Source organism: Lissotriton vulgaris, chromosome 3_1 (assembly GCF_964263255.1).
Source record: "Lissotriton vulgaris chromosome 3_1, aLisVul1.2, whole genome shotgun sequence".
NCBI classification, from domain to species: Eukaryota; Metazoa; Chordata; class Amphibia; order Caudata; family Salamandridae; genus Lissotriton; species Lissotriton vulgaris.
In genome coordinates this window covers 67,848,896-67,870,481 of record NC_141689.1, presented here as the reverse complement: position 1 = coordinate 67,870,481, position 21,586 = coordinate 67,848,896, and the positions used below count along the sequence as shown (strand labels likewise).

General features: G+C 47.1%; 1 protein-coding gene across 1 annotated transcript in view; it reads left to right on the top strand.

Moving 5' to 3' along the window:
* Positions 1 to 435: 435 nt before the first annotated feature.
* Positions 436 to 21,586, top strand: part of LOC147725981 (homeobox protein not2-like) — a 62,419-nt gene continuing 41,268 nt past the window's right edge. The window contains exons 1-2 of the mRNA XM_086962846.1: positions 436 to 745; positions 15,585 to 15,787. Coding sequence (XP_086818972.1) covers positions 436 to 745; positions 15,585 to 15,787 — 513 coding nt within the window. The remainder of the gene's footprint in view (positions 746 to 15,584; positions 15,788 to 21,586) is intronic.

Genomic DNA, 21,586 nt, shown 5'->3' with positions numbered 1-21,586 from the left:
TGCACCAGGCATTGAACTGCATACCTAACCTCCACTGCATCCACAGACCAGCCACTGCACGCCAGACTCCAGTGCCGCCCAGACCTCGCAGTATTCCACAGACCGACCACTGCACGTCAGACTCCAGTGCCCCCCAGACCTCGCAGTATTCCACAGACCGGCCACTGCACGTCAGACTCCAGTGCCCCCATGGGGTATTCCACAGACCGGCCACTGCACGCCAGACTCCAGTGCCCCTAGACCTCGCAGTATTCCACAGACCGGCCACTGCACGCCAGACTCCAGTGCCCCCAGACCTAGCAGTATTCCACAGACCGGCCACTGCACGCGAGACTCCAGTGCCCCCTCACCCAGCTCTTGCACTCCTCCTAACCCCCAGGTCTTGCGCTGCACCCTGGCACCCATAGCTCACTGAAGGCCGGCTAAATGCTGCAGATGCTGCAGGGCGCAGCCTTCCCGGGCTTCGGCCACCTGTGGAGAGACTCCGACCCCCCGAGGGCGGCCCCGGAACTGCCCCCTAAGAGCTGCTTCAACATCGACTCCATCCTGGCCACGCGGGCGCCTCGTGTCCCAGCAGAGGGTGCCCCCTGGCAGTCGGCAGCTGCCCCGGTGCCCTACGGGGTTGGACCCTACTACCCCGGTCTGTATCTGTACAGGAGCGCGGGGTTCCCGAGCCTGGCAGCGGACGAGCAGCCGGACACACCGCAGGGAGGATACCCCTGCACGGACCCGAGGTGTATGCAAGGTAAGAGGGCCACTGCCCGGCGCCAAGGGTCACTGGAAGGATGCACCACTGCCCAAGTGGGTGACTGCCAAAGGGCACTGCCAGGGCGAGTCAGAGGAAGGAGGGCACTGCCCAGGGTTACTGTCAAAGGGCACTGCCAGGGCGAGTCACAGGAAGGAGGGCACTGCCCAGAGTTACTGCTTGAGGGCGCAGTCTCTTCCTCGTAAATATCCATAATGCACTGTGCTGTCCTCGCAAATACCCCTCTCTTCACAAATACCCAGGGCGTTATCTGCTCTCCACAAATACCCACGGCGTACTCTGCTCTTTACAAATTCCCAGGACGTACTCTGCTCTTTACAAATACCCAGGGCGTACTCTGCTCTTTACAAGTTCCAGGGCGTACTCTGCTCTTTACAAAGACCCATTGCGAACTCTGCTCTTTACAAAGACCCATGGCGAACTCTGCTCTTTACAAATACCCAGGGCGTACTCTGCTCTTTACAAATTCCCACGGCGTAATCTGCTCTTTACAAAGACCCATGGCGAACTCTGCTCTTTACAAATACCCAGGGCGTAGTCTGTTCTTTACAGATACCCAGGGAGTACTCTGCTCTTCACAGATACCCAGGGGGTACTCTGCTCTTTACAAATTCCCAGGCCGTACTCTGCTCTTTACAAATACTCAGGGCGTACTCTGCTCTTTACAAATACCCGGGGCGTTCTCTGCTCTTACAAATTCCCAGGGCGTAGTCTGCTCTGTACAAATACCCAGGGTATATACTCTGCTCTTTAGAAATACCCAGGACGTACTCTGCTATTTACAAATTCCCAGGGCATACTCTGCTCTTTACAAATACCCAGGGTGCACTCTGCTCTTCACAAATACCCAGGGTGTACTCTGCTCTTCACAAATATCCAGGACGTACTCTGCTCTTCACAGACACCCAGGTGTACTCTGCTCTTCACAGATACCCAAGGTGTACTCTGCTCTTTACAAATACCCAGGGTGTACTCTGCTCTTCACAAACACCTGGGTGTACTCTGCTCTTCACAGATACCCAGGGTGTACTCTGCTCTTTACAAATACCCAGGGTGTACTCTGCTCTTCACAAATACCCACGGTGTACTCTGCTCTTCACAAATACGCAGGGCGCATTCTGCTCCTCAGAAATACCCAGGGCGTACTCTGCTCTTCACAAATACCCAGGGCGTACTCTACTCTTCACATATACCCAGGGCGTTCTCTGCTCTTCACAAATACCAAGGGTGAAATCTACTCTTCACAAATACCCAGGGTGTACTCTGCTCTTCACAGATACCCAGGGTGTACTCTGCTCTTCACAGACACTGGGGTGTGCTCTGCTCTTTACAAATACCAGGGTGTACAGTGCTCTTTCAAATACCCAGGGTATACTCTGCTCTTCACAGATACCTAGGGTGTACTCTATCCAGGGAGTACTCTGCCCCTAAGAAATTCCCAGGGTGTACTCTGCCCTTCACAAACAACCGTAGTGTACTCTTCCAAGGCATAGTCTGCTCTGCACAGATACGTTGGTTGTACTCTGTTCTTCATAAATAACCAGTGCACACTCTGCCGAGGTTGCACTCTGCTCTTCACAAATACCCAGGGTGTACTCTGCTCTTCACAGATACCCAGGGTGAACTCTGCTCTTCACAAATACCCAGGGTGAACTCTGCTCTTCACAAATACCAAGGGTGAACTCTGCTCTTCACAAATACCCAGGGCGTACTCTGCTCTTCACAGACACCCAGGTGTACTCTGCTCTTCACAGATACCCAAGGTGTACTCTGCTCTTTACAAATACCCAGGGTGTACTCTGCTCTTCACAAACACCTGGGTGTACTCTGTTCTTCACAGATACCCAGGGTGTACTCTGCTCTTTACAAATACCCAGGGCGTACTCTGCTCTTCACAGACACCCAGGGCGTACTCTGCTCTTCACCGATACCCAGGGCGTCTGCTCTTCACAAATACCCAGGGCGTACTCAGCTCTTCACAAATACCCAGGGCATACTCTGCTCTTCACAAATACCCAGGGCGTTATCTGCTCTCCACAAATACCCACGGGCGTTATCTGCTCTTCACAAATGCCCAGGGCGTTATCTGCTCTCCACAAATATCCAGGCGTACTCTGCTCTTCACAAATACCCAGGGCGTAATATGCTCTTCACAAATACCCACGGCGTACTCTGCTCTTTACAAATTCCCAGGACGTACTCTGCTCTTTACAAATACCCAGGGCGTACTCTGCTCTTTACAAGTTCCAGGGCGTACTCTGCTCTTTACAAATTCCCAAGGCGTACTCTGCTCTTTACAAAGACCCATGGCGAACTCTGCTCTTTACAAATACCCAGGGCGTAGTCTGTTCTTTACAGATACCCAGGGAGTACTCTGCTCTTCACAGATACCCAGGGGGTACTCTGCTCTTTACAAATTCCCAGGGCGTACCCTGCTCTTTACAAATACTCAGGGCGTACTCTGCTCTTTACAAATACCCAGGGCGTTCTCTGCTCTTACAAATTCCCATTGCGTAGTCTGCTCTGTACAAATACCCAGGGTATATACTCTGCTCTTTAAAAATACCCAGGACGTACTCTGCTATTTACAAATTCCCAGGGCATACTCTGCTCTTTACGAATACCGGGGGCGCACTCTGCTCTTTACAAATACCCAGGGTGCACTCTGCTCTTCACAAATACCCAGGGTGTACTCTGCTCTTCACAAATATCCAGGATGTACTCTGCTCTTCACAGACACCCAGGTGTACTCTGCTCTTCACAGATACCCAAGGTGTACTCTGCTCTTTACAAATACCCAGGGTGTACTCTGCTCTTCACAAACACCTGGGTGTACTCTGCTCTTCACAGATACCCAGGGTGTACTCTGCTCTTTACAAATACCCAGGGTGTACTCTGCTCTTCACAAATACCCAGGGTGTACTCTGCTCTTCACAAATACGCAGGGCGCATTCTGCTCCTCAGAAATACCCAGGGCGTACTCTGCTCTTCACAAATACCCAGGGCGTACTCTACTCTTCACATATACCCAGGGCGTTCTCTGCTCTTCACAAATACCAAGGGTGAAATCTGCTCTTCACAAATACCCAGGGGGTACTCTGCTCTTCACAGATACCCAGGGTGTACTCTGCTCTTCACAGACACTGGGGTGTGCTCTGCTCTTTACAAATACCAGGGTGTACTGTGCTCTTTCAAATACCCAGGGTATACTCTGCTCTTCACAGATACCTAGGGTGTACTCTATCCAGGGAGTACTCTGCCCCTAAGAAATGCCCAGGGTGTACTCTGCCCTTCACAAACAACCGTAGTGTACTCTTCCAAGGCGTACTCTGCTCTTCACAGATACGTTGGTTGTTATCTGTTCTTCATAAATAACCAGTGCACACTCTGCCGAGGTTGCACTCTGCTCTTTACAAATACCCAGGGTGTACTCTTCACAGATACCCAGAGTGTACTCTGTTCTTCACAAATAGCCAGGGCGTACTCTGCTCTTCACAGATACATAGGGCGTACTCTGCTCTTCACAAATACCAAGGGTGAACTCTGCTCTTCACAAATACTCAGGGTATACTCTGCTCTTCACAGATACCCAGGGTGTACTCTGCTCTTTACAAATACCCAAGGTGTACTCTGCTATTCACAAATACCCAGGGTGTACTCTGCTCTTCACAAATACGCAGGGCGCATTCTGCCCCTCAGAAATACCCAGGGTGTACTCTACTCTTCACAAATACCCAGGGTGTACTATGCTCTTCACAGATACCCAGGGCGTACTCTGCTCTTCACAGATACCCAGGGCGTACTCTGCTCTTCACAAATACCAAGGGTGAACTCTGCTCTTCACAAATACCCAGGGTGTACTCCGCTCTTTACAAATACCCAGGGTGCACTCTGCTAGTCACAAATACCCAGGGTGTACTCTGCTCTTCACAAATACGCAGGGCGCATTCTGCCCCTCACAAATACCCAGGGCGTACTCTGCTCTTCACAAATACCCAGGGTGTACTCTGCTCTTTACAAATACCCAGGGCGTACTATGCTCGTCACAGATACCCAGGGCATACTCTGCTCTTCACAAATACCCAGGGTGTACTCTGCTCTTCACAAATACCCAGGGTGTACTCTGCTCTTTACAAATACCCAGGGCGTACTATGCTCTTCACAGATACCCAGGGCGTACTCTGCTCTTCACAGATACCCAGGGCGTACTCTGCTCTTCACAAATACCAAGGGTGAACTCTGCTCTTCACAAATACCCAGGGTGTACTCTGCTCTTTACACATACCCAGGGTGTACTCTGCTATTCACAAATACCCAGGGTGTACTCTGCTCTTCACAAATACGCAGGGCGCATTCTGCCCCTCAGAAATACCCAGGGCGTACTCTGCTCTTCACAAATACCCAGGGTGTACTCTGCTCTTTACAAATACCCAGGCCGTACTTTGCTCTTCACAGATACCCAGGGCGTACTCTGCTCTTCACAGATACCAAGGGTGAACTCTGCTCTTCGCAGACACCCAGGGTGTACTCTGCCCTTCACAAACAACCGTAGTGTACTCTTCCAAGGCATAGTCTGCTCTGCACAGATACGTTGGTTGTACTCTGTTCTTCATAAATAACCAGTGCACACTCTGCCGAGGTTGCACTCTGCTCTTCACAAATACCCAGGGTGTACTCTGCTCTTCACAGATACCCAGGGTGAACTCTGCTCTTCACAAATACCCAGGGGGAACTCTGCTCTTCACAAATACCAAGGGTGAACTCTGCTCTTCACAAATACCCAGGGCGTACTCTGCTCTTCACAGACACCCAGGTGTACTCTGCTCTTCACAGATACCCAAGGTGTACTCTGCTCTTTACAAATACCCAGGGTGTACTCTGCTCTTCACAAACACCTGGGTGTACTCTGCTCTTCACAGATACCCAGGGTGTACTCTGCTCTTTACAAATACCCAGGGCGTACTCTGCTCTTCACAGACACCCAGGGCGTACTCTGCTCTTCACCGATACCCAGGGCGTCTGCTCTTCACAAATACCCAGGGCGTACTCAGCTCTTCACAAATACCCAGGGCATACTCTGCTCTTCACAAATACCCAGGGCGTTATCTGCTCTCCACAAATACCCACGGGCGTTATCTGCTCTTCACAAATGCCCAGGGCGTTATCTACTCTCCACAAATATCCAGGCGTACTCTGCTCTTCACAAATACCCAGGGCGTAATATGCTCTTCACAAATACCCACGGCGTACTCTGCTCTTTACAAATTCCCAGGACGTACTCTGCTCTTTACAAATACCCAGGGCGTACTCTGCTCTTTACAAGTTCCAGGGCGTACTCTGCTCTTTACAAATTCCAACGGCGTACTCTGCTCTTTACAAATTCCCAAGGCGTACTCTGCTCTTTACAAAGACCCATGGCGAACTCTGCTCTTTACAAATACCCAGGGCGTAGTCTGTTCTTTACAGATACCCAGGGAGTACTCTGCTCTTCACAGATACCCAGGGGGTACTCTGCTCTTTACAAATTCCCAGGGCGTACCCTGCTCTTTACAAATACTCAGGGCGTACTCTGCTCTTTACAAATACCCAGGGCGTTCTCTGCTCTTACAAATTCCCATTGCGTAGTCTGCTCTGTACAAATACCCAGGGTATATACTCTGCTCTTTAAAAATACCCAGGACGTACTCTGCTATTTACAAATTCCCAGGGCATACTCTGCTCTTTACGAATACCAGGGGCGCACTCTGCTCTTTACAAATACCCAGGGTGCACTCTGCTCTTCACAAATACCCAGGGTGTACTCTGCTCTTCACAAATATCCAGGATGTACTCTGCTCTTCACAGACACCCAGGTGTACTCTGCTCTTCACAGATACCCAAGGTGTACTCTGCTCTTTACAAATACCCAGGGTGTACTCTGCTCTTCACAAACACCTGGGTGTACTCTGCTCTTCACAGATACCCAGGGTGTACTCTGCTCTTTACAAATACCCAGGGTGTACTCTGCTCTTCACAAATACCCAGGGTGTACTCTGCTCTTCACAAATACGCAGGGCGCATTCTGCTCCTCAGAAATACCCAGGGCGTACTCTGCTCTTCACAAATACCCAGGGCGTACTCTACTCTTCACATATACCCAGGGCGTTCTCTGCTCTTCACAAATACCAAGGGTGAAATCTGCTCTTCACAAATACCCAGGGTGTACTCTGCTCTTCACAGACACTGGGGTGTGCTCTGCTCTTTACAAATACCAGGGTGTACTGTGCTCTTTCAAATACCCAGGGTATACTCTGCTCTTCACAGATACCTAGGGTGTACTCTATCCAGGGAGTACTCTGCCCCTAAGAAATGCCCAGGGTGTACTCTGCCCTTCACAAACAACCGTAGTGTACTCTTCCAAGGCGTACTCTGCTCTTCACAGATACGTTGGTTGTACTCTGTTCTTCATAAATAACCAGTGCACACTCTGCCGAGGTTGCACTCTGCTCTTTACAAATACCCAGGGTGTACTCTTCACAGATACCCAGAGTGTACTCTGTTCTTCACAAATAGCCAGGGCGTACTCTGCTCTTCACAGATACCTAGGGCGTACTCTGCTCTTCACAAATACCAAGGGTGAACTCTGCTCTTCACAAATACCCAGGGTATACTCTGCTCTTCACAGATACCCAGGGTGTACTCTGCTCTTTACAAATACCCAAGGTGTACTCTGCTATTCACAAATACCCAGGGTGTACTCTGCTCTTCACAAATACGCAGGGCGCATTCTGCCCCTCAGAAATACCCAGGGTGTACTCTACTCTTCACAAATACCCAGGGTGTACTATGCTCTTCACAGATACCCAGGGCGTACTCTGCTCTTCACAGATACCCAGGGCGTACTCTGCTCTTCACAAATACCAAGGGTGAACTCTGCTCTTCACAAATACCCAGGGTATACTCTGCTCTTTACAAATACCCAGGGTGTACTCTGCTAGTCACAAATACCCAGGGTGTACTCTGCTCTTCACAAATACGCAGGGCGCATTCTGCCCCTCACAAATACCCAGGGCATACTCTGCTCTTCACAAATACCCAGGGTGTACTCTGCTCTTTACAAATACCCAGGGCGTACTATGCTCGTCACAGATACCCAGGGCATACTCTGCTCTTCACAAATACCCAGGGCGTACTCTGCTCTTCACAAATACCCAGGGTGTACTCTGCTCTTTACAAATACCCAGGGCGTACTATGCTCTTCACAGATACCCAGGGCGTACTCTGCTCTTCACAAATACCCAGGGTGTACTCTGCTCTTCACAAATACGCAGGGCGCATTCTGCCCCTCAGAAATACCCAGGGCGTACTCTGCTCTTCACAAATACCCAGGGTGTACTCTGCTCTTTACAAATACCCAGGGCGTACTTTGCTCTTCACAGATACCCAGGGCGTACTCTGCTCTTCACAGATACCAAGGGTGAACTCTGCTCTTCGCAGACACCCAGGGTGTACTCTGCTCTTCACAGACACTGGGGTGTACTCTGCTCTTTACAAATACCCAGGGTATACTCTGCTCTTCCCAGATACCTAGGGTGTACTCTATCCAGGGAGTACTCTGCCCCTAAGAAATGCCCAGGGTGTACTCTGCCCTTCACAAACAACCGTAGTGTACTCTTCCAAGGCCTACTCTGCTCTTCACAGATACGTTGGTTGTACTCTGTTCTTCATAAATAACCAGGGTGTACTCTGCTCTTCACAGATACCCAGAGTGTACTCTGCTCTTCATAGATACCCAGGGCGTACTCTGCTCTTCACAAATACCCAGGGCGTACTCTGCTCTTCACAAATACCCAGGGTGTACTCTGCTCTTTACAAATACCCAGGGCGTACTATGCTCTTCACAGATACCCAGGGCGTACTCTGCTCTTCACAGATACCCAGGGCGTACTCTGCTCTTCACAAATACCAAGGGTGAACTCTGCTCTTCACAAATACCCAGGGCGTACTCTGCTCTTCACAAATACCAAGGGTGAACTCTGCTCTTCACAAATACCCAGGGTGTACTCTGCTCTTTACAAATACCCAGGGTGTACTCTGCTATTCACAAATACCCAGGGTGTACTCTGCTCTTCACAAATACGCAGGGCGCATTCTGCCCCTCAGAAATACCCAGGGCGTACTCTGCTCTTCACAAATACCCAGGGTGTACTCTGCTCTTCACAGATACCCAGGGCGTACTCTGCTCTTCACAAATACCAAGGGTGAACTCTGCTCTTCACAAATACCCAGGGTGTACTCTGCTCTTTACAAATACCCAGGGTGTACTCTGCTATTCACAAATACCCAGGGTGTACTCTGCTAGTCACAAATACCCAGGGTGTACTCTGCTCTTCACAGATACCCAGGGCGTACTCTGCTCTTTACAAATACCAAGGGTGAACTCTGCTCTTCACAGATACCCAGGGCGTACTCTGCTCTTCACAGATACCCAGTGCGTACTCTGCTCTTCACAAATACCAAGGGTGAACTCTGCTCTTCACAAATACCCAGGGCGTACTCTGCTCTTTACAAATACCCAGGGTGTACTCTGCTATTCACAAATACCCAGGGTGTACTCTGCTCTTCACAAATACGCAGGGCGCATTCTGCCCCTCAGAAATACCCAGGGTGTACTCTGCTCGTTACAAATACCCAGGGTGTACTCTGCTCTTTACAAATACCCAGGGCGTACTCTGCTCTTCACAGATACCAAGGGTGAACTCTGCTCTTCGCAGATACCGAGGGTGTACTCTGCTCTTCACAGACACTGGGGTGTACTCTGCTCTTTACAAATACCAGGGTGTACTGTGCTCTTCACAAATACCCAGGGTATACTCTGCTCTTCACAGATACCTAGGGTGTACTCTATCCAGGGAGTACTCTGCCCCTAAGAAATGCCCAGGGTGTACTCTGCCCTTCACAAACAACCGTAGTGTACTCTTCCAAGGCGTACTCTGCTCTTCATAGACACGTTGGTTGTACTCTGTTCTTCATAAATAACCAGTGCACACTCTGCCGAGGTTGCACTCTGCTCTTCACAAATACCCAGGGTGTACTCTGCTCTTCACAGATACCCAGAGTGTACTCTGTTCTTCACAAATACCCAGGGTGAACTCTGCTCTTCACAAATACCAAGGGTGAACTCTGCTCTTCACAAATACCCAGGGCGTACTCTGCTCTTCACAGATACCAAGGGTGAACTCTGCTCTTCGCAGATACCCAGGGTGTACTCTGCTCTTTACAAATACCAGGGTGTACTGTGCTCTTTACAAATACCCAGGGTATACTCTGCTCTTCACAGATACCTTGGGTGTACTCTACCCAGGGTGTACTCTGCTCCTAAGAAATGCCCAGGGTGTTCTCTGCCCTTCACACATAACCGTAGTGTACTCTTCCAAGGTGTACTCTGCTCTTCACAGATACATTGGGTGTACTCTGTTCTTCATAAATAACCAGTGCACACTCTGCCGAGGGTGCACTCTGCTCTTCACAAATACCCAGAGTGTACTCTACAAAACCATGGTGTACTCCGCTCTGGGAGTACTATGCTCTTCACAAGTACACAGGGTATACTCTGCCCAGGGCATACTCTGCTCTTCACAAGTACACAGGGTATACTCTGCCCAGGGCATACTCTGCTCTTCACAAGTATACAGGGTGTACTCTGCCCAGGGCCTACTCTGCTCTTCACAAATACCCAGGGTGTACTCTGCCCATGCTGCAATCTTCTCTCCTCAAATAACCATGGTGTACTCTACCCAGTGCGCACTCTGCCCATGGCGTACTCTGCTCTCCACAAATACCCAGGGTGTTCTATGCTCTTCCCAAATACCCTGTATGAATTCTGCCCCTCATTAATACCCAGGGCTAACTATGCTTTTCACAAATATCTAGGGGTGGGCAAACAATTTCTCTCCGGCCGGAATAGTTCGCGTATTTTTGCCCATTTGGTTTGGAGTGCAGAGTTCCCGCAAACCTCCGCGAAGTGAAGCAGAGCGGAGTGTTTTCTCTCAAGCAGCTCACCGCTGTTAAGTTGGAGAGTGCTTGCGAGAAAAAATTGCTTGCTAAACCTCCCCGCGAGATTTCTCAACAAGGGCAGTCTCAGCAGGTCATGCCCGTTCTCGTTGAAAAATCTGCCCCTCGCGTCGAGGACGCTTCCGCTCAAGTAGAATGTCGACTTGAACGGCAGAAAGCAGCAGCGCCCTCTGGTGTGACGCGTAGTGCAGTTCGCTCTGATTTTACTGCGTGGGACAAACTCCTGACACTAAAGATCAATGCGCGCAGCGTGTACTGTTCCTCAAAAATAGCTGATATGTTCTCTGCTTTTCAAAAATACCCAGGATGGACCCTGCTCTTCGCAAATAGCCAAAGTGCACCATGCTCCTCAGAAATAGCCAGGGTGTACTGTTCCACACTAATAGCCGGGGTGCATGCTGCCCCTCAGAAATTTCCCTGTTGTACTCTGCTCTTCAGATATACTCCGTGGCTACTCCTAGTATTAGGGCACAAAAATATGTTAAAATTAGGATAATACATACGCAAAATGAGTTCACCCCTATTTGCTTGTCCTTTCCTACCAGGAGTAGCCAGCGCAAACGTTGTGCCACTTTTTAGGGTGGAGACTGGATCTTGTTACTGCACAGGTCACTTTTCATCAGTCCCTATGACGAAAGCAGCAAAATCAGTGCAAAAGCGTTACACCTTTTTTTACCCAAATGCAACGTTTTTAGATAATACAGTATATTAGGAAACCTGCTAGCTTTCTGGTAGATTGTGCTAAAAAGACATGATGGGGCCATATTATCAAGAAAGGGCGATACATTATCGCCGCTTTTATCGGCAGGAAACTGCCGCTAAAGCGGCGACAATGGGCTTGATAATATGCCCTTGTGAATTCCCATAGAAGCCCAGGTTAACATCAGAACCTGGGCTTCTATGGGAATTTACAAGGGCATGTTATCAAGCCCATTATCGCCGCTTTAGCGGCAGTTTCCTGCCGATAAAAGTTGATAATATGGACCATGCTTATGTTCGAAATGTCATCTCTGATCCACAGAAAAGGGTGCGAGGGTTGGGAATCCCTATTTTATTTCGAAATGTTGAACGTATTTTTTAGATGATATTCTGCATTTTGAAGTCTTAAATCCAGATTTATTCTGAGGCATGAAATTCGGAGAAAGCATGTGTTCATGCACGTGAGTGTGTGGGCAATCGCGCAATAATGGACACATGTTGCATGATAATCATTCCTGTGATCAAAGTTACCACAGAAAAAATAAACTATTTTAGAAGTAGGGAAAAATATAGTAAGAAAGGCGGGCAATTAATTATGGTCCTATAACGCCAACGCAATGGGGTCCTAATGGTATTTGCAACCAAAGTTGGCCATACGGCCAAAACCCCAAGATTGGAATATATATCTATAAGATAAAGTACCACCTGGTGTACAGTATAAGGATATTGTAAGCCACTGAGGAGTTCAGAGAATATATAGTAGAACGAGGCTAAAGGTCACGGAGTTCCGAGGTGACATGTAATATCCATTTTAATTAGATTCTTTTTATACTATTTATTCATGTATAACAAAACTTTTGTATAGTATGCATTTCTTGCGTTGTCGTTTTAAAATCTAGCATTGGGCATTTTATTCCTTGTAATATATGGTTACACCATCAACCTTTCCACAAACCCTTTAAATCCTTGGGGGCAGATTTACAAGCCCCTTGCGCCACTTTTGCGTCACTTTTAACGTGAAAAGTGACGAAAAAAGTGGCACAAATGGCTTGTAAATCTGCCTCTTGGTGTCTTGCCCTTTTATTTGAAAGAAATAGTAAGTTTACACTCATGAAGATTAAAAGTAGAATCTGTATTCCAAAATGAAACAATAATTATCAGTTAGTAATTTATTGCAAAAATATATTTAAAAAGTTCAATATAAGTCAGATTTAAACATTGCAGTAGCTCAAACCGTTGACTAAGGGGTTTATAAAGAGCTGCTTTTCTACAGGGATTGTAGACTAATGCATACTACAAATAATGATGCACTGTGGTCCTATAGGGCCATCTAGTGGTCGTAACATGAAAGCAACAGTTTTAATTGTTCTCAAAGGGAAATAAAATACACACAAAAACATCTTCTGTCAAATATTCTGCAAATGTCGACCTGTTCCAAATTAATAAATCCATTCAAAGTCACCTACCACCTATCGTAGAACTGGGCTAATGTATATCTCTAACTCCAGTGCAGCACAATTAGGGCTGATGCTTGGTGATATGGGCTGTTAGCACCAGCTTGTGAATGGAGCGATGAATTTATCAGCACTTTGGCTGTGATAAAGTACTGATAACTCAGCAATACATCCTTGAGAATATGCCCCTATGTATCAGAACTGGCCCCTTTGATCCAGCATTTCGGCTTTAGTCTAACATTGTATGCCCATGACACACAGATTGTGGTTGCAGCATACAAAGATCAAGCTTCTCCAGCACCGCAGTTTCAAAACGGTATGGTGGAAATTAACTGACGGATGGGCAAGCACTGTCTTAAATTAAACTCTGAGAAAACTAAAGAAGGGATCTTTGGGACTCTACAACCCAGATGGGACAGCCTTTGGTGGCCGGCTGAGATGGGTGAACTGCCAAAACCAGCAGAAAAGGCAAAAAATCTAGGGGTACTGATTGATAACAAACTAACTTTATCTCAGCAGACCAATGCTATTGTGTCGGACACCTACTATCTGTTTAAGAAACTAAAGAAGATTCTTCTGTATATCCCCATCGACTCCAGGAGGACGATAGTGACTGCAGTTTTGCTGTTAAAATTAGACTGCTGCAACTGACTCTACCTGACTATGCAAAAAAAAAAAAAAAAACAGATGGTACAAAATGCAGCAGCAAGACTCTTATTTAATATCCCTAAGTATGAGTCAGTCTGGGGCATTGGGGATGGGCACACTGCCTGCTACTTTACTGTGTATTGTATTTTGTTTATGCAAACTCTGATAAACAAAATAAAAAATAAATAAATAACTAATTCACTAAGGAAATCCGGAGACTCCACTGGCTTACTGTGGCACATCGCATCAAGTTCAAATCACTATGCTTAGCATATAAGGTCCTGAATAAAACTGGACCAGTGTTTCTTAAAAACCTTTTCTCTGAGGAGGGGTTCACGTGGAGAATAAATCCGTAGGCGGAAGTCCGAAGGGGTGGGGCGGTGAGAGTTGCTGTAACACTGGTGTGAGTCCGGAAGGGGGATTGTTTCCCCACGGGACCCCCTCCTGGATTCCACGGATTCCCCAGAGGACGCGATCCTCCTTTCAACAATGGACACGGCTTGAAGTCCTCCTGTCTGTCCAAAAAACCCACTGAAGTCGCCCAACTACAATGGATCCTTGCCTCTACCCCTGGACCCACTTATCGCATGGGGCTCCAGCTAACCAGCGCACACCCATGGATCCTTGATTAATTTGCCTCTGGACATCCCTCTGGAAGCTTACCGCTCGGACTCCCACCCTATATTCCCCAGACGCAGTGTTTTCCTCCAGTGCCCAACCCGCTTGGTCTTGAATCTTCATACCCTCCGGCACTGTTCCCTAACAAACTGTAACTTGGTCCTGATGATGGCCTAACATTGCATACAGGCACAAACTCTCTCACCTTGCACAGCGTCATTTACAGCACTTTCTCGTGATTGCCCCCCTGAAATGATCTTGTACCAACTTCATTTATTGTATGGGCTTCACTACGAAAACACCTTCTATATATAATTAGTTTTGTTGGCACCCTTCTTCCTCTGTATATACTCCTTCACGTGTCACCAGCACTGTTCACCCTTTCAGTAGCACTTGTACACAGTATAACACAGGTTACATGCCATTCAATGTAACACAGTGCCTTTTTGTCTTTGAATATATGACTAAATATATGGAAACATTTCTAATTTACCACATGTCTCGGTTACTTATTGTCTCCCTGCTCCCCTTCCCTTGGTCTTAGCAATTAATTGTGCTCCTTTATAAATTGTTTTTCTAAACGATACCCTCTGAGACACTGTGTATGCTCCACTATCAACATACCATACATGCAGTATGATGGGCATGACTACCTCCAAATCTAATTCACGCCCTCTCTATCATCTGAAGGAAGACCTCCCATTATTGAAAATTCTATTGTCCATGACTATGGATGTGCCTTCCCAGGGTGTTCTGGCAGTTTGAGTGTTTACCATTTATTGCAGTATTATCCTTGTACCTGTGTATGGTACCCTTTTGTAACTTGCACACGTCACTTTTCTCTTATAACACACTGTTTGCTTCCTCTCACATTTTGTTTGCTTTAGATACTTGCACAGGTGCCACCATTGCCTACGTAACGTTTGTTCTTGTGCTGGAGTGTCTGCCATTTATTGCAGTATTATACCTCTACTTGTATTTTGTACACTTTTGTAACCTGCACACATATCTCTTTTTCCTCCTGTAATGTATCGTTTGCTCCTCATGTATTTTGGTTGCTCACTATTGTCACTTTTGATTCATGTAATTTAACGTTTGCTTTTTAAATGTATCCACTTGTAATTTTCTCCTCTTGTATCATTGCTGTTCCTATTGTGAAGCGCTCTGACATCTTCGGGTAAAGTCTGCGCTATATAAAAACGCATAAATAAATAAATAGAATCACAGTAACACGACACCTCATGAGATAATAAGGGCAGCAGTGGGACATCCACATGTCAGTGCACGCATGTCTTTTCTTGCATGTATGACCTGTCATCACCAAGCCTTTTCTTTCCCTCACACAGGTCTGGGTCTAAGCCAGTGTATGGCTGCCCCTCACCTCACTTCCGCCCCCTGGAGGCCAGGAGGCTGCAGGACAAAGAGGGTGAGAACGGTCTTCACGCCCGACCAGCTGGAGCGGCTGGAACAGGAGTTCCTGAAGCAGCAGTACATGGTGGGCACCGAGAGGGTGCAGCTGGCAGCCACTCTTCGCCTCACTGAGACACAGGTAGGAAGCCCCAACCATGCCTGGCCGCTCCCCTACCCCTGGAGCATACAGCAGATTCAGGAATGCATTGATGGCCAGCACCCACTCCACTCCTGCCACACTCTTAGATGGGATATTGTGCTGCTGGCGAACACTTCTCACTTTTACAAGCTTTACGTTCTATACTTCCCACATGCTCATTTTCGATGGAATGCTTCTTCTGTGCTTTACCGCTCTGCCTTTTTTACCTGACCACCAACTTATTGTGCTTCATTCACTTCTTGGCCTATCCTCATTTGGCCAACATATAGCTGTAGCTATGTTCTCATCCAGAAGCCACTTTATATGCGCTTCGGATGCAGGGCTTGCATAGTGTTGGGGTCAAAGCCTTGGCCATGGGATACCGCAAGTCTGGACCCTACTATGGGTCTTATACAGTATGGATTTGCTATTCTTAACTTCTCTTACATGTACCATGATGATGATATATATATATATATATATTTATTGTGTGTGTGGTGTGTTTTGTTGTTTTTTTTGCTACTAAAGGAAGAGCATCTTTTCATTTGTCAATAACTTTGGCATCATTTGATGAATACTTACGAAATGTTCAAAACTAATACAACACTCACTTCAGCTGCTATCTTTAAAGTTTTGTGGTGATCCGTCTAGTGGGGGCAGAGAAAAAGGGGGGTCCCAAAATGTGTAGCATATGAACTTTAGACACAGCTACAGCCCGAACTGCTGAACAGAATTACACCAAATTTTGCAGAAAGTTAGATATTGGTCCAGGGAAGTGTCTTTTTTTGATGTGGTGTAATTCCATTCAGTAGTTTTAATGATATTAACTGAAATCCAAATTTATATATATAAGGAGGCGAAGGCTTCGCAAATCCTCACAATCTCGTGCTCCGATTTGATTGGCAGTGTTGGCAGCTGTCTTGGGGACTCGGATTGAGCCGAATCCCACAAAAAATGTTAGGAAAAGAGAAGGGGGCAGGGTAGGCATACCCTGACACCTTAGGCCTCTTAGGGAGGGGGGGTGTGGGGGCCCATAGGGACACTGCCAGACCAAAATACATTTTTGTGAGGGAGCTACACTGGAGCCATGGCTCCCATCGGAAAAATAAGTGTGGGCTCACGCACTTCATTACTAATAGGCCCCCTGGTGGGCCAGGTCCCGGGGGCATTACCAGATATAAATATGTGAGGGGTGCCGGCACAGCACTCCCCTCACCCAGGGACTGCCACTTCCCTAGGGTACTATCGAAATATATATGCCCCGTCACCTCTCTGCGCGAGTCAAATTATAGAAATGCGGGGGGCCCGTGTGCCCGCAGCCCCAGAGACCACCACTTCCCCTGTGCTGAAATAAATGAATGTAGGAGATCCGATGCAGACCCCAACCCCTGGGGAGTTTTTATGATGGAGGGGGGCAATGGGGCCCCCTCGTGGAGCCATATGTGGCCCTGGGGAGATGGCCGGCTCCTGCTATGTCCCGGGTTGCCCACCCCTGGGACATAGCTGATTGCGGTGGCTTGGCAGGAACTTTAACAGCTCCCACCAAGCCATAGCAAACACTCTGCTTTTAGCAAGTGAGAGCAGTGAAAATACTCTTGCTTGCTGAAAGCATAGACTCCGTTTGTTTCGCTGCCCTCAATCAAGCGAGCAGGGAAACAGACAAATTGCTTCTGCAAACAGGGAGCTTCATGTTTAGCAGCTCCCTGTGTTTGGAAACAACTCTGGATCCTGCACAGGAGATGGGGAACCGGCAGGGACTGCGGTAGCCTTGAGGCTCCACCCACAGTCCTGTGAAAAGCCAAAAGAGGCACAATAAAGGTTTGAAACGAGTAGAAAGAGGCAGAATATAGGTCAGAAAGAGGCAAGATAAAGGTGAGAAATAAGCAGAATAAGGGAGAATTTAATGCCCCTCTAACCTATGATTTATTTTAGGTGAATTTCTAAGACTTTTTAATTCTATTTCCTAACTATAACGTCCCTGTAAGCTTTGTTTTTTCAGTGATTTTCTATGTTTTTAATGCTATTTCCTAACTATAATATCCCTGTAAACTTTTGTTTTGTGAATTTCATAGTTTTATTGAAAATATAAATTGTACTACAATTTCACCTATAAGTTCAATTTAGTAATAAACATTTTTACAAGTTTATAAATACATAGTATTCCCATATTTATTCCTATTATACATTTGGGCGCATTTGCCAGGAAAAGGTCAAAGGGGCATGTGCAGACAAATAGTGTCTCACATGCTCACCCCAGCGCCGGTAGAAGGAGTGTGTGCCCAGCTGAAACGGAGCCGAGATTCACAGGCCCCTGGCACTAATTGCAACATCCTCGCCTCTGAAAGCAGTAAGTTAAGCCAATGCCATCATTGTTATTGCTGGCCCCATATTTTGTGGTTTTCTGTTGCAAAACTCCTTGTTCATGCACCGACACAAAAAGTAAAGATATCCTTTGTGGTTTTCGAGGGGGCTTAAAATTGGGCAGAGATATGTATGTATTTATCTTCGATTCATTGCGAGTGGTTAGGTTTTTACATATTAATTTAGGGGAACGTGACAGTAGATGGCGCTGTTGCTGCTATCTGTGACCAATTTATCATCAGCTGAAATTGACTTTTTATGTGAGTTAGTTCTCCCCGAGATAACAGGCAGGGGGTTTTAGTGGGCCAGGTGCTTCAAAGCAGGCGCTGAGACGATAGCTATTGGGGCTCCATTTTTGCCTTCAGGGTGAAAAAATATAAATATCAACCAGGCAGCAACTACTGCTCAGAAAGCCTTTGTCGGTTCAAATCGACTGTTTTCATTCTTTCAGTCTCATCATTTCAGACCTCAAGCGTTTTCAATATTATATACAACAAAGCCATAGTTTTTGTATATTTAGCTTATGCAACTAACAACCACTTGGGTCTCCATTTTCGGTCCCTTAGGTAAATCTCAATTCAACAGCAGCACAAAGCCTTTGATGTAATTCCAAATAGGCTCGTATAGTTTGTTCACAGTTTCATAATTTCAGAACTGAAGCATTTTCAATGTTCTATATTATATACAACAAAGTCATAGTTGTTGCTTATTTATCTTATGCAACTAACTATCAGGGTCTCTATTTTCGCCCTCATAGTGAACAAAAAAAAATCTTATCTCAGTTAACATCATTGCACAAAGATTTTGATGTAATTTCAAATATATTAGTTTTAGTTCTTTCACTGTCTCATCTTTTCAGAGCTGAAGCATTTTCAATATTATAATTTTTATATACAACAAAGCCATAGTTGTTGCTTATTTATTTTATGCAACTAACAACCATTGGCAAAGCCAATAGTCCCGACTTGTTGCAGGTATAATGTTACTGGTTGTGTCTGATATATCATGACAAACAGCAAAATACCAGTAGGGTGGCACACGATGCTAAGCACAGATTTTGTATACATGTTTTTAAGCCATGCCCTTAATTTTATCGGTCATGGCCCTTTTAGAGAACCCCCAGGTTTTTCATCCCACTTAAAGACCTGTACCCAGGCGATCCGTGTCAGTTATGTGTATACATCGCCCGAGTTTGATCTAAAAATCTATGTTTAGGTTTTGTTGCGTGTCTGTTTATAGTAGAGAAATACTGCTATTTAAAGAGAGAGCGAGACTGACTGACTGAGAGAGAGACTGAGAAAGAGAGAGAGAGACTGACAGAGAGAGACTGACTGACAGAGGGAGAGAGACTGACTGACAGAGTGAGAGAGAGACTGACTGAAAGAGAGAGAGACTGACTGACAGAGAGAGAGACTGACTAAGAGAGAGGCTGACTATAAGAGAGAGCCTGACTGACTGACTGAGAGAGACTGACTGACTGAGACTGACAGAGAGAGACTGACTGACTGAGAGAGAGACTGACAGTGAGTGACTGAGAGAGTGACTGTGACTGAGAGACTGACTGACTGAGAGAGTGACTGTCAGACTGAGAGACTGTCTGACAGATACTTACTGACAGAGAGAGAGAGATGGACTGAGGGAGAGAGACTGACAGAGAGACAGAGAGAGAGAGACAGAGAGAGATGGGCTGAGAGAGCGATAGAGAGAGACTGACAGAGAGGGAGAGAGACAGAGAGAGAGAGACAGACAGAGAGAGAGAGAGAGAGAAACTGACAGACGGAGAGGCTGACTGACTGAGAGAGAGTCTGACTGACGGAGAGAGAGAGAGACTGACTGACAGAGAGAGAGAGTCTGTGATGGAATTGGGGTCAAAGTGTGTATGAAGCTATGCAATGCCTCTTAAGATTGCTATTGTCTGCTAAAAAATGTATTGTCAAAATGTGCTCTTTGTAGTTACATCTGCTTTTGAAATACAGCATTGCATAATGTTCTGAAAAAGTTTTTTTTTACTCTAGACCCGCCCCCCCACTGACCCCGTCCCTTCTGGTGCGGCCCTCGGCCACAAACCACACTGTAATTTTGTCCCTCGACAGAAAGTTTGTGAGTACCCATGGTATAGCGCATAATCACCGACAGGTCTCTTAGCGCTTAGAGAGAGTGGCCAAGGACCACTGGCAGCTGCGGACCTGGCATGGACTGTGTTTAAACTGTGTCCAGAACCTCCCTGGATAGGAGTGTTTTGAGCCATTTCCTGAAAGGGAGGAGTGTGGACTCCTTGCGAAGGTGATCAGGCAATTGATTCCAGAGTTGTGGCAGTAGGACAGAGAAAGCTCTACCACCTTTGGATGCTGTTTTGAAACGTAGATAGGACAAGCAGCAAGCCTCGGAAGACTGCAGTATAAGACCCGATACGTAGTTCCCAAGGCGTTCTTTAATATAGACGGGAGCTTGGCCATAAATTTCTTAGTGGGCAATGCAGGGACCCTTAAACTTTGCTCTCTGCTTAATAGGGAGCCAGTGCAGCTTGCACAGCAAAGGGGTGGCATGAGTCCTTCTAGGAAGCCTGAAGTTCAGCCTGGCTGTTTCATTCATGGTCACCTCTAATTTGTTAATGAGTTTCTGAGGGAGGCCAAGATATAACGCATTCCCATAGTCTAATCTTGAGACAATTGTGGCTGACACGATCATCTGTAAAGTGGCGGTTGAGAGAAGGGGAGAAGGGGACGAGTTTCCGCAACTGTCTCAGTAGACCTGTACAGGTTCCAACCACAGTGGTAACTTGATTGGCCATGGAGAGATCTGCATCAATCTTGATGCCCAGGCTTTTTACGATGGGTACTGGTGTGGGGGTGATGCCAAGCTCTTGAGGCCAGAAAAGGTCACTCCAGGGGTTGTTTTTCGAGTGGATGACAAGGACCTCTGTTTTGTTGGAGTTGATTTTTAGTGAATTTGCTGTCATCCAATTAATTGTATATCTGAGGATGTTTTGCACCAGAGCATGGGCATGAGGGGAGTTGTCAATCTGTAGGATAAGTTGTGTGTCGTCCGCAAAGTTACAAACTTGGCAGTCCATGTGAGCTAAAGCAGCCACCTGTCGCTGGAGATACATGTGAAAGAGGAGCGGGGACAGTGCGAAGCCCTGGGGGACGCCACAAGTGAGGGCGCCCCTGCCCGATACCTGCTCACCTAACTGGACCCTCTGGGACTGACCTGACAGGAAGGATTCAAGCCACCAGTGTGCCAACACACAGATGCCTAAGTCCGTGGTTCGGGCCAGAAGCTGTACATGATTGACCATGTCGAACGCCTCTGATAGATCTAACAGAATCAGGGCGCTCGATTTTTTGTTGTCAGCCATGAATCTGTGCTCGTCGAATACGGACAGCATCACCAGCTCAGTACTATGATGGGCCCTGAAATCAGCCTGTCGTGCCTGGA